This window comes from Melanotaenia boesemani, chromosome 11 (assembly GCF_017639745.1).
Source record: "Melanotaenia boesemani isolate fMelBoe1 chromosome 11, fMelBoe1.pri, whole genome shotgun sequence".
Lineage (NCBI taxonomy): Eukaryota > Metazoa > Chordata > Actinopteri > Atheriniformes > Melanotaeniidae > Melanotaenia > Melanotaenia boesemani.
The window spans coordinates 2,746,982-2,759,728 of record NC_055692.1 but is presented as its reverse complement, the minus strand read 5'-3'; the positions used below and the strand labels follow the sequence as shown (position 1 = coordinate 2,759,728).

Here is a 12,747-nt window from a genome sequence, read left to right as displayed (position 1 = left end):
GTTTTTAATTCCAGTAAAATCTTAAAGATAAAATTAATGGAGAATAAAAGGATGAAGGTCAGAGTCCTGCAGTGTTTAGTGTAAACTGTGTCTAAAATACACTAAACAGACAAAGACACCAGGTGATGTGGAGAATAACTTTTCATGTAAAACTACAAACGGAGGCTAAATGGTGGAAAACGTGGAGTCTGTGGCTTTCTGTCTCAGATTCAGGTGGAAGTTAAACCCTGAACAGGACCAGAAGGAGAACTGAGGGAAGGATGTAGCAGTAAAACAGCTATAAAAGTTAATGATCATCATCATGGAGGAGCTCATGCTCGCTTGTTACAGCTGTTAGAAAAGAGCTCAAATCTGTTAGACAGTTTAATAAAAACCATGAAGACGGAGGTCTCTGAAAATGATGTCAGCACGACTATAAAACTCAACGTTAGATGGTTGATTTTAAAAAAAAAAAATCTCTGCTCTTGCTTGTGTTTGGGTGACGTCACATCGTCCTCATTAGCAGGAAGTGGTCAACCAGCTCGCTGTAGACCAGCATGTGCGTCGTGAACAAGTTCTCGAGGATCAGAAAACTCATGTTGGATCCAGTTGTTCAAATCATGAAACTAATAGATGTTCTGGGCTTTCTCGTTAAAAAAGAGGGTGGTGAAGGATTTTCTGAGAAGATGCTGAGAAAAGTGTCTTCTAAACCTTTATCGAGCCAGATCATGTCCGAGTCTTCAGTGGTAACCTGGTTAACGGTTTGGTGAGGGTCCTTCTCTGCCAGCTGATCAGGTGTTGGGGAAAACCTGAAGCTCACTGGGTGATAAAAGCCGTAGCTGCTTTCTGACTTTACTCATCAAAGTTGTGGTTGCTAAGCAACAACAAGAGTTGAGCAAATATTTTAGCTTCGTCCATCATTCATTGTCCTAGCAATCTTTCTGATGGAGACCGACTGGGCTTATATGACCCAATAAATTTATTATTAAAAACTCCTACTGGCTTGTTAAAGAATCACAACTAAACCATATAAACTCCTACCAGGTGACAAGCAAGAGCCTTCAAAGTGGGCTGCATAGACTTGAGGACAACAGGGACGGAAACAATGAGGATCTTGAGCAAAAGAAACGAGGATTATTTATACAGAGAGAGAAAATGGCAGATGGGGAGCAGGTGTGACAGTCAGCAGCTAAAGAACAGGAAGTAAAATGAACTGAATACGCAAAAGGGAACCTCTACGGACTAAAATCAGAAACAAGACAAAGACTCATCCTGAACTGAAAACCAGTACAAACCCAACAACGAAACCAAACCCCAGAGACCATGACATGAGTTTGACCTTGCAAGTCCATTTCCATCCCCAGAATTACCGTTATAGTTACAGCTGTTATACCAGATGAGAAAACAGGAAGAGAGAAAAATAAGTGTGAACACACTGAATAAGAAAAGAGTCCTGCATTATCCCCGTCCTGTGTGGACGTTTGGGAAGAGAGGACATTTGACTTGACTTTCCCAGATACCAAAGGCTGTCTGGCCCTAAAGTGGGCCAAAACTGAGCCATAAATACCCAAAGTGGCTCAGATTAGGCCTGTATATATGTACTGGAGCTAATTATGGACTTAGAAAGGTGTGTGATGTATGAATAAGCTAAAGAGGCACTGTTGACCTGTAGAGAGTTTAAAATGAGTTCCACACACTCCAGACTGCCGCCACAAACCCTCAGTAATCTGTTAATCCATGAACGAGGAAAAACCCCGAAGAATCCACCGTTTCCCCCCGGTTTGCTTTTATAAGATCTGACTGCATCTTTCAGGTATATGGAATAAAAGTCATATCAAGAGTCACACTGAGAATTTCCTTCTCCATCCTTCTCCATCTCCAGACCCACAGCGTTGTAACCTTAGTGTGACACCATCCGCCACCCTGTCCCGGTCCTTGGAAACCACCCGGCTCCAGCCCTCTCCCAGCAACCCTCTTTCCTCACAGCCCCGCGATCTACCACGGCCTTGCCCCCAACAGAACTCCATCTCCTCTGATCCGGATGGAAGCTGCTACACAGAGCTGCATCCCGGCCCTCAGAGCTACGTGGAGAGGCTGCGGGTGGAGGAAGGCTTGTCAGGCGTCAACCCACTCCCAGTGGAGGATGGGAATGTGTACTTCTCTCCACTGGTGGAGACGGTGTCTTGTTTCAAACCCAGTAGGTACCAGTCTCCACTGATGCCCAAGGAGAATAAGCCTCTGGAGGTCTGCATCCTGAGGAGGGTGAAGGAGCTGCTGGCTGACGTTGATCCCAGGACGGCGGCCAAACACATCACCAAGGCTGACTGCACGGTAATTTCACACCGGCCCTGGTTCGAAACTACCAGGGATTTATTTATTTATTTTCATTTCATTGATTTATTCTAACAGTCAGCCATTTTTACAGCTTTAAGTAAACTGCTCCATTATCTACAGACAGAAACCAGCCAGTAAAAATAGTTCAGACGGTCTGAATACCAGAAACAGAGAAATTAACCACCCTTCCCCTTTGGTGTCTTTTTTTGGTTTGTATTACAACCTCTGCTTTAAATGGATATTTGGGGGAATTTTGGAAAAAATGTAAAGAATTGTTTAAATTGGTAAAAGTAAATAAGAATATAATTAAAGGTGGGACTTTAACGCGTTAATGAATTAATTTAACAAAAATGAGCGCGTTAAAAAATGAATACACAGTTTGAGTTCCAAACAACGTTTCTGGTACGATTACAGCGTTTGTTGTTTCCAGCCAACCTAAACACTCGCATATGGTCTTTCTTCAAAAGCTGTCAGAGTTTCTGCAGTGGGTGTCCTCGTCTCCATTCTTTTTCTTTCGTTCCTGATCCTCTTCTTCTTCTCTGGTTTGTTTCTTTCTGCTCAGCACCGCCTCCACGATTTCCGCTGGTATTGCTCCATTTTCTGCATCAAGCAACGATCAGCCAATCTCCCTGAAAACGGATCAAATAACGTAACCGACGCTGAAGACGGACAAACCCGTCCATCCGTCTGCGTGTCCGTCTTCTGTGTCCAGCATATCCGGCCTTTTAGGTGGATTTTTTATTTCCAGTGTAAAAATATCCTTCTACACTCTTAAAAAATAAAGAACCTAACTGTATCTTAAGGGGAAAAAAGGATTGTTGCAGGGATTGAACCCTCGAAGGTTCTTCTGTTTTACCCTCAACAACACAGTTTGCACCTTTTAAACACCAGCAATGTTAAATTAGGGTTCAAGTTGAACCCCAGAGGTACAATAATGGTATTTTCTGACTGTATACATGCTAGCAGTGTTGTAAAAGCAAATATGTTTTTATAACTTTTCTGAATTGTAGAACTCCTTTTATCTGGCGATTGCCGAGTTGGGTTAGAAATCAATATTATGTAATTAATGTTTTAAAAATCATAGACCAGTAGGTTGTCAGGGTTGGATATGACCAGTACATACTGGTTTAATCAGACTGACTTCCTCCGGCGACCTTTGTGATTAAAATGTCCACACACAAAAAAACTGCTATAAAATCAAACATTTTTTCTGCTTTTTTTCATAAATCCCTTCGAAACAACTTCAGACCTGCTCAGAACTCCAAAACCTTCAATCATTTTTTTTTAGGATTAAGCCTTTAAAATGCCTGTTTGATTATTTGAATTATAACAGAAAAATTGTATTATTTTCCATATAATAAATAGTATGTAGACGGGTCATTGGCGGTGATTCAATGTCAAAGATTAGCAACAATAATGATTTAATGTCATTTGTATTTGTTAAGTGTAATACTCCCTCTGGGAACCTTTATAGCCAAAACTGTCCCATTGACTTCTATTAAAAACTACATTTTTCAGTCTCACTCTCATTCCAGTTTTAAAACATTATTTATTGTCAGCATTTATTTAGAAAGAAAAATCATATTTGACATTTTTACTGCATTTTACCAGATTCATCTGGTTTCCCATCATAAGCAGACGCACAAATTCCTTGTTATCGTCAGTAATATTATGGATCTGTGGAGCTATGAAAAGGCTAAATATATGTGAGAGATTAAGACACTGGATTAAAAAAATTAACTAAAGAGTTACCACAGAAATTCATGCCAGCAGCTGCGACACAGCTGAAAAAAAGTTGCGCGAAATGGGCAAAAATGCCCAAAGAGGACATAACGTTAGATCAGAAGGAGTGGTCCACCACCTGTCGTAGCTCAAATATGTATTTGGATAGATTTTAACCAGTTTTGCTTTGGAGTAGCGGAAGCAATGCAGGATCTTGAATTGTATTATGCTTAATTTGGTACAGGAAGTGCTGCCATTTTCTCTTGTCCTCCAATTCCTCCAATAACTCACCTAGTCTGCCTTGATCTTTCAATGAATATTTAACTCAGAGGGAGAATAAAGGAAATTTCTTTTAATGTAGTTTTACTAACAGCACAAGTTACTGAAGTTATTTAAATACATTTTTTAGCAAACAGAAAGTTATTTAAGTTTTTCAGTTGATCCAAAAGATCTGTGCTCCCTAGGTGGCGAGAATCCTTGAGGTTTCTCCAGAGGTGCAAAGGATGATGGGAGTTAGTTCGGGGATGGAGCTGCTCACTTTGCCACATGGCCAACAGCTAAGACTGGACCTGCTGGAGAGGTGAGTCCTGTCTGGACGTTTAATGGGCTGCTTTTATGTTCACTTTAATTTAGCTTTATTTGTTGCACCAATCTAAACAAAGTCACCTCGAGATACTTTTACAAACATAATTCAGTTCATTGTCATCCAGTTATAATTCAATTAAAACAAATAATTTATCCGTTCATCCATTTTCTGCCGCTTATCCGGAGTTGGGTTGCGGGGGCAGCTGTCTAAGCAGGGAAACTCAGAATTCCCTCTCCCCGGCCACATTTACCAGCTCGTCTGGGGTGATCCCGAGGCCAGCTGAGAGATGTAGTCTGTCCAGCGTGTCCTGGGTTTTCCCCGGGGCCTCTTTCCAGTGGGACGTGCCCGGAACACCTCACCAGGGAGGTGTCCAGGAGGCATCCTGACCAGATGCCCGAGCCACCTTATCTGGCTCCTCTCGATGTGGAGGAGCAGCAACTCTGAGCCCCTCCCGGATCACCGAGCTTCTCACCCTATCTCTAAGGGAGAACCTGGCCACCCTGCAGAGAAAACTCATTTCGGCTGCTTGTATTCACGATCTTGTTCTTTTGGTTGAGGACCATGGTCTCGGATTTGGAGGTGCTGATTCTCAGATTTGGAGGTGCTGATTCTCATCCCAGCCGCTTCTTGCTTGGCTGTGAATCACTCCAGCGAGAGCTGAAGATCACAGCAGAGATCTCCACAACAAGCATCCTAAGGCTATCAAACCAGATCCCCTCAAAGCCTCAGCTGCGCCTAGAAAATTCTGTCAATAAAAGTTACAAACAGAGTCGGTGACAAAGGGCAGCCTTGGCGGAGTCCAGCCCTCACTGGAAACAAATTTGATGTGGGCCAAGCTCTGGCACTAGTCGTACAGGGACCAGACAGCTCATACAAGGGGGACCGGCACTCCATATTCCCGGAGCATCCCCCACAGGTGTCCCCAGGGGACACGGTCGAAGGTCTACTCCAAGTCCACAAAGCACATGTAGATTGGCTGGGCAAACTCCCATGCCCCCTCCAAGACCCCAAAGGGGGTGTAGAGCTGGTCCACTGTTCCACTACCAGGATGAAAACCACACTGCTCCTTCTCAATCCGAGGTTCGACTATCCGACGGACCCTCCTCTTAAGCACCCCTGAACAGACCTTACCAGGGAGTCTGAGGAGTGTGATGCCCCTGTAGTTGGAGCACACCCTCCGGTCCCCCTATTTGAAGAGGGGGACCACCACCCCAGTCTGCCAGTCCAGGGGAACTGTCCCCGGTGTCCACGCGATGCTGCAGAGGTGTGTCAGCCAAGACAGCCCTACAGCATCCAGAGCCTTAAGGACCTCATCCACCTCCAGGGCCCTGCCACCAAGGAGCTTTTTAACCACCTCAGCGACCTCAGTCCCAGAGATAGGAGAGACCATGCCAAGGTCCCCAGACTCTGCTTCCTTGTTGGAAGACATGCTGGTGGGATTTAGAAGGTCTTCAAAGTATTCCCTCCATCGACCCACAGGGTTTTGAGTCGAGGTCAGCAGTCCCCCATCCCCACTGTAAACAGTGTTGATGGAGCACTGCTTTCCCCTCCTGAGCCGCTAGATCGTGGACCAGAATCTTCCCGAAGCCGTCCGGAAGTCATTCTCCATGTTCTCCCCAAAGTCCTCCCATGTCAGAGTTTTTGCCTTAGCAACTGCTGGAGCTCCGTTCTGCTTAGCCTGCCGATACCCATCAGCTGCCACTGGAGTCCCACAGGCCAAAAAGGCCCGATAGGACTCCTTCTTCAGCTTGACAGTATCCCTCACTGATGATGTCCTCTATCAAGTTTTGGCGATTTCCCCCACGACAGCACTGACGACCTTATGGCCACAGCTTCGATTGGCTGCCTAAACAATAGAGGCACGGAACACAGCCCACTCTGACTAAATGTCCCCCACCTCACCTGGGACATGGTTGATGCTATGCCGGGGATGGGAGTTGAAACGGTTTCTGACAGGGGGTGCCCAACCTGAGCTGCACATGGAGACGATGGAGAGGAAAACCTCCATCAGGACCAGAACGGGGAAGGAAAACCTCCATCAAAAACAGGACCAGGAAGGAGGGCCATCCTCCTAGAACTGTTGCGGGTGGAGAGGACAGGAAAGAGAGGTCAATAAGCAGCATAACTAACCTACCTCCTGAGAAAGAAGAAGAGAAACAAATAACAACGTCAGATATTTCTACATGGAGAGTAAAGAGAGCAGAGAGGAGCCCAGTGCATCATGGGTTGTCCTCCAGCAGAGAGGAGCCAAGTGCATCATGGGATGTCCCCCAGCAGCCTTGGCCTATGGGAAAGTTTGAAGATGATCTGAAGGTAGAGACACAAATATGTGTCTGCTTCCTGATTCCAACAAGGGAGCTGGTTCCACAGAGAGGTTCTGATAACTGAAAGTTCTGCTTTCTGGAGACAAACTGGGAGCTGGTTCCACGGAGAAGTTCTGATAACTGAAGGTTCTGCCTCCCATTCTACTTTTAGAACCTCTAGGAACCACCAGTAAACCTGCAGTCCAAAAGAAACCTGCTTTATATGAGTCAAAGGACAGATCCTGGTCCAGAATAACTACCAAGGTTCCTCTCTGTAGTACTGGAAGCCAAGTTAATAACATCCAGAGTTATTCCATAGATAGGCAGAGTCTTCCTGAGGTTTTTGGTTTCAAAGACAACAGCCTCAGTCTGTCTACTTTAGAAGGAGAAAATGAATCCAGGTCTTTATGTGGAAGACATCTTTGTTATCTGACAACTGATTGGTTTCATCTGGCTTCATGATTAAGTAGAGCTGAGTGTCATCTGCGTAGAGATGAACATTTTTGTACATTCCCTCTTGTTGGGGATTTCATGTGACGAGTTTCCCTCCCTTTCCCCAGGTTTCAGACCATGGCGACCATGCTGGCTGTGGATGTGTTGGGCTGCACGGGGACAAATGAAGAGCGAGCAGCTCTGCTGCATAAAATCATCCAAATTGCCGCTGAGCTTAAAAGCACTATGGGAAACATGTTTGGCTTCGCTGCCGTCATGAGAGCTTTGGAGCTGCCACAGGTAAACATGTAAAACATGCAGAGTGGATTTCAGCTGACGTCGCTCTTTGGTTATCTTTATTGATGGAAACGGTGCAGAGTAGGGTGACATTCAGAAAAGGTCCTCTGACTGAGACATAACCAGATTACAGCTGAATGACTCAAGTATATGAAGGATATAAAACCTGCAGTATAACCCGTTAGCCAGTGTGTATAAAGGCTAACCAGCACTGACTGGATGAACCATGACCACATTAACGGAGGTTGGTGCTGTAAAGATACAAACATCACTCATTTTATCATCCCAGTAGGCTGCCATTTTTATTTATTAATTTCCTAATTTTCTTTTGGGATTATTTTTATTTGTACATTTCTTTCTCTCTCTCTCTCTCATAGATATATATATATATATATATATATATATATATATATATATATATATATATATATATATATATGTAGAGAGAGGGAAAAAGAGAGTCAAATTTAACCATGTGAATTTGCTTTTTGAGTCAACATGGTCGCCATATTGTTTTCTTCCTCAGACTTTTTCCATTTCTCTTTCCACTTAAATTCTGACCTTCACATTTTACCTGAATTAAGCTGTTGGTCTTATTGTGATTTATTTTCTTTTTATGTCCCTTTTCTGTCTCAGATTTCTCGTCTGGAGCAGATGTGGACGACGTTGCGTCAGCGACACACAGAGGGCGCCATCCTTTACGAGAAAACTCTTCGACCGTTTGTGAAGAGCCTGAATGATGGAAGAGGTAAAACCAGTGCACACAGAGACTCCTGCCAATATTTTTGTCCGAAAATAACATCCAGTCTGGTGTTGTTTCCTTCAGAGAGCTGTCCACTGTCCAGCACCACCTTCCCCCATGTCCTCCCCCTCCTGATGCTGCTGGAGAAGAGCGCGGCGATGAGTGAGGGGGCGGAGCTTTGGGACACGGCGGAGGTCGGGGTGGATGTGGTCATGTTCCACCTGGGGGCAGCGAGGACCATCGCTCAGCTGGGGGGAATCTACCGCTCCAACGCTGAGAGCAAATTACAAGGTAACGGACCTGAACCAGAACCGGACCTGAACCAGAACCGGTTCTGATCCGTATCAGTTTACCTCTAAAGACCTGGATCAGAACCGGACCTGAACCAGAACCGGTTCTGATCCGTATCAGTTTACCTCTAAAGACCTGGATCAGAACCGGACCTGAACCCGAGCTGGTTCTGATCCGTATCAGTTTACTTGTAAACACCTAGATCAGAACCGGACCTGAACCCGAGCTGGTTCTGATCCGTATCAGTTTATCTCTAAAGACCTGGATCAGAACTGGACCTGAACCAGAACCGGTTCTGATCCGTATCAGTTTACTTGTAAACACCTGGATCAGATCTGGTATTTAAACCTCAGTTTTACATCAAGGTTCATTCAAAATGAAGCTAATAAACATTTTATTTCAGTTAAACTTTATTTAAACAGATCAAGAACAAATTCTTACAGCTGCAGTAAATACTGACACCTGGAACTTTGCCCTTTAAATGGATAAAAAATAAATATTAAGTCGATTTCAAGGTTCGGTCATTTTTTTTATCATAATTTTATATTTGTTATTTAAGTTATTATTTTAATGCCACATTCATCCATTCAGTCACATTTATTTATTAAATGCATAATTTAATTTAATTTAATTTAATTTGTCCACTTTCTGAAACTTTACTGGATTAGATGAAAACTTATTTCAAGAAAATTATTATTATTATATTATTATATTATTATTATTATTATTTCAAAAAATTATTTTTCAATCAATGATTGTTGACCAAAATGCTGCGAGTTTAATTAAACTGATCGCAAATAAGATGAAATAATTACTAAAAACTCGGACTCTGGCTGGCGGAGTGGGAACATAAACAACGAGCCGATGATCACGTTTCTGTTTACAGTAGAAGCTGTTTCAGACAAAGAGGTTGAAATGAACACGTTTCAGTAAGATTGTTGTGTGTTTCTACAAATGATGTTGAAATAATTCAGACTCCAAACATGAAGCAGATCAGGCTGTTGGGATGAAACACAACCCGGAACATTCGGGAACGTTCTAAAAAGGAATCTCCCAGTTAGATTGATGAACGCGTTCTTAGACCACGAAGCGGTTCTCGTCTTTGCTGTCAGATGGGTGAAAGCCAATCAGGACGATCCAGCTGTCGTTAATTTGCAGGTAAAAGCATGAAAACGTCCGTAAAGTCTCACCAAAAGACCATGAGCAGATGCAGAGAAAAACTCCGAGGACAGGAACCGTCCTCCATCCTCTGATAAAACTAATCCGAATAAAAGACACTGTAAGGGGGTTTGGACATTTATGGAGCGATAATGTTTGAGGTTGAGGTGGGGATGGATCAATAAAAGTCTCCTCATTAAGCCCCAAGTTTTCAGCCTGCTTTAATCCAGACTGATTCCAGTCAGACTTCCACAGCCACTCGTAGAGCAGCACCCACATCGTCTGGCTTTTTTCCCGGAAATGATCCAAAAAATATGGAAAAGGAAGCGTCCACTACTTTCCCGCAAGGTGTCAGTTTTTCCAAAGTTTGTTTAAATGACTCGTCATCAGTTTCGGGTCATGAAGTCGTTATTTCCTCTGGACACGATATCGTAAACAGAAAAAGTCACTGAGAGATGAAGAAAAAACGCCATGTTTGCTGCATCAACTGGTTTCCAGTTAATGTAAGTCACCTCCAAAAACTACTGTAAAACATGACAAATTTATATTTTCAACTTCTGTGCAAGCAAACACGTAATTATTCCATTTATTTTAACCCTTTAAATATCTGTTTGATCACATGATGTCCGTTTTTATGGAAGACGCAGGACACGCTGGAGGGACTACATCTCTGATTCTGGTCTTAAATTAAGAAAAAATATAGTAACACTGGTTTTAAAGCATTGCTAGTTTTTTTTTTCTTATTTTTTACAGTGTCATCTATCTTATGAAAATTAATACCTAAATAAACAAATTGCCATTTAAAGGGTTAAAATAATTTTATTATATATTTGGTATTTTTGATCAGGAACAAAGTTAATTGGGAGATTTGAGGGGAAAAAAATGAATTAGTAATATTTTTAAGGAATATTTGGGAAAGGACTTTTTTGTCCTCTAATGACCTGAATGTGTAGTAAATTTGTCCTGTTGCTCTTAATAGAAAGTTTTAATTGGATTTTTAAACTTCTTCCAAAAATCCTCCTATATTTGATAAAACCAAAATGGCAGCCAAAGATCAAGGAAAAATTCCCTGAAAGGAGAAAAAGAAATCCACGACGATCTACAAGGGTTAACGAACAAATCCTGGAGGAGAAAATATTTTTTCACCATCCTCATAGAAAATGCAAAAGTAGGATTTAAGAGATTTATTTCTGGGATCTGTTGGTAAATGAGGTTTTTAATCAGAGTAAAAGATGGAAAACTAATCTGGGACCAAATTTTATTTCTTTTCCAAACTGAAACTCACACGTGAGCTGAGATGGTTCTGGTCGCGGTTCAGGGACCTCCAGGATGTCGGTGCTCACGATGAGATGTGGTTTTCAGGTCTGGACGAGCGGGCCGAGCTCCGGGAACTCTTCCTCACCGACTTCCAGATGAGGCTGCTGTGGGGGAGCAGGGGAGCTGAGGAGAACCAGGCCCTGAGACACTCCAAGTTCGACCAGGTGCTGACCGCCTTGTCCAACCGGCTGGAGCCTCCAAGTACGCCACGCTGACCCCAGAACTGGTCTGATAACCGGGTTTCACACAGACCAGTACATTTCTGTCCCTTTAAACCTTCTCTGAGGTCTCTGAGATGACCTAAAGACCCGGTTCGGGTCCATGAAGTCACGGAAGACCGTCTGTCGGTCTGGAGGCTGGTCCTCAAACTAAACAAATCTCTAACAGGGCCCATCTTTTCATGTTTCAGGGGAATATTGATGCGGTTTAGAACCACGTGACAGTTTTTCTGTTAACTTACATCTAATATTTAATAGTTGGTTTTTCTTCACTGGAAAGTTTACTGAATAAAACCTGCTGAAGCTTTTTAACCCAGAAAACATCTTCAAGTCTTTAACGTTCGCACTAAGATGATATTTTTAAAACTTTTTCTCATTTAAAGTTAAAATAAATGTTTTTTTTAAACAAATAATTAATATAACAGGTAATAATATGATAAGGGCATTTAATGGTCTAAACCTGAAACAGATGATAAACACTTCTAGCATTAAACAGCCAAGTGGTAGAGATGCTTCTGGAAGGTTGGTTTCCACTAAGTTTTAATAAAATGAAATAAAGTCAGGAAACAACCTGCTCGCCAAACAACCATTAGAAGTTCTAACTTATTTTAAATTCTTTGTCTTTTTGATTTCCCAGTTTTTCCTGACAGGTTAACAGCGCCCTCTACTGGTTATTCCTGTACAAGATTACAATTTATTATAAATGTAAATGTTTTAATGTTCATTTCAGTCACTCTGTAATAAAACTTATTTATGATATCAAGACATTTGTTTTTTGTTTGTTTTATAACAATTAGCCAAAATTACAATCTGAATCTACACATCGTCCACCAGGTCCACCTGTTCAACACACACATCAGCCAATCACATGGCAGCGTTTAGTCATGTGCAGGCATGGCTGCAGCAGCAGATCAAACCGGTGCCACTCCAGGAAACTGAGGCTACAATTCACACACACTCACCAACACTGGACAATAGAAGATGGAGAAACGTTGCTGGTCTGATGAGTCTCCATTTCAGCTCCACATTCAGATGCTCGGCTCAGAATCTGCTGGAAACATCATGAAAACATGGATCCATCCTGCCTTGGATCAACGCTTCAGGCTGCTGCTGGTGTAATGGTGGGGGGAGATTTTCTTGGTCCACTTTGGGCCCCTTAGTACCAACGTGGCCTGGTTTAACCAGCACAGCCTACCTGAGTATTGTTGCTGACCATGTCCATCCCTTTATGACCACAGTGGAGCATCTTCTGATGCTACTTCCAGCACATCCTCCTGCATCCTCTCCCAGACAGGGTTGAGGACTGGGCTGGATCGAGGCCCAGAGTCGGACCTGCAGGAGGATGATGGTGTTTTTGCTTCAGCGTTT

General features: G+C 42.9%; 1 protein-coding gene across 2 annotated transcripts in view; it reads left to right on the top strand.

Annotated features, from left to right (window-relative positions):
- Positions 1-12,142, top strand: part of LOC121648646 (SH2 domain-containing protein 3C-like) — a 45,927-nt gene extending 33,785 nt beyond the window's left edge. For both annotated transcript variants that reach the window (XM_041998887.1, XM_041998888.1), the window contains 6 exons: positions 1,862-2,310; positions 4,500-4,615; positions 7,485-7,656; positions 8,290-8,401; positions 8,480-8,686; positions 11,207-12,142. In XM_041998887.1, the coding sequence (XP_041854821.1) occupies positions 1,862-2,310; positions 4,500-4,615; positions 7,485-7,656; positions 8,290-8,401; positions 8,480-8,686; positions 11,207-11,376 (1,226 nt within the window). In that variant the 3' untranslated portion in view covers positions 11,377-12,142. The remainder of the gene's footprint in view (positions 1-1,861; positions 2,311-4,499; positions 4,616-7,484; positions 7,657-8,289; positions 8,402-8,479; positions 8,687-11,206) is intronic.
- Positions 12,143-12,747: the final 605 nt, after the last annotated feature.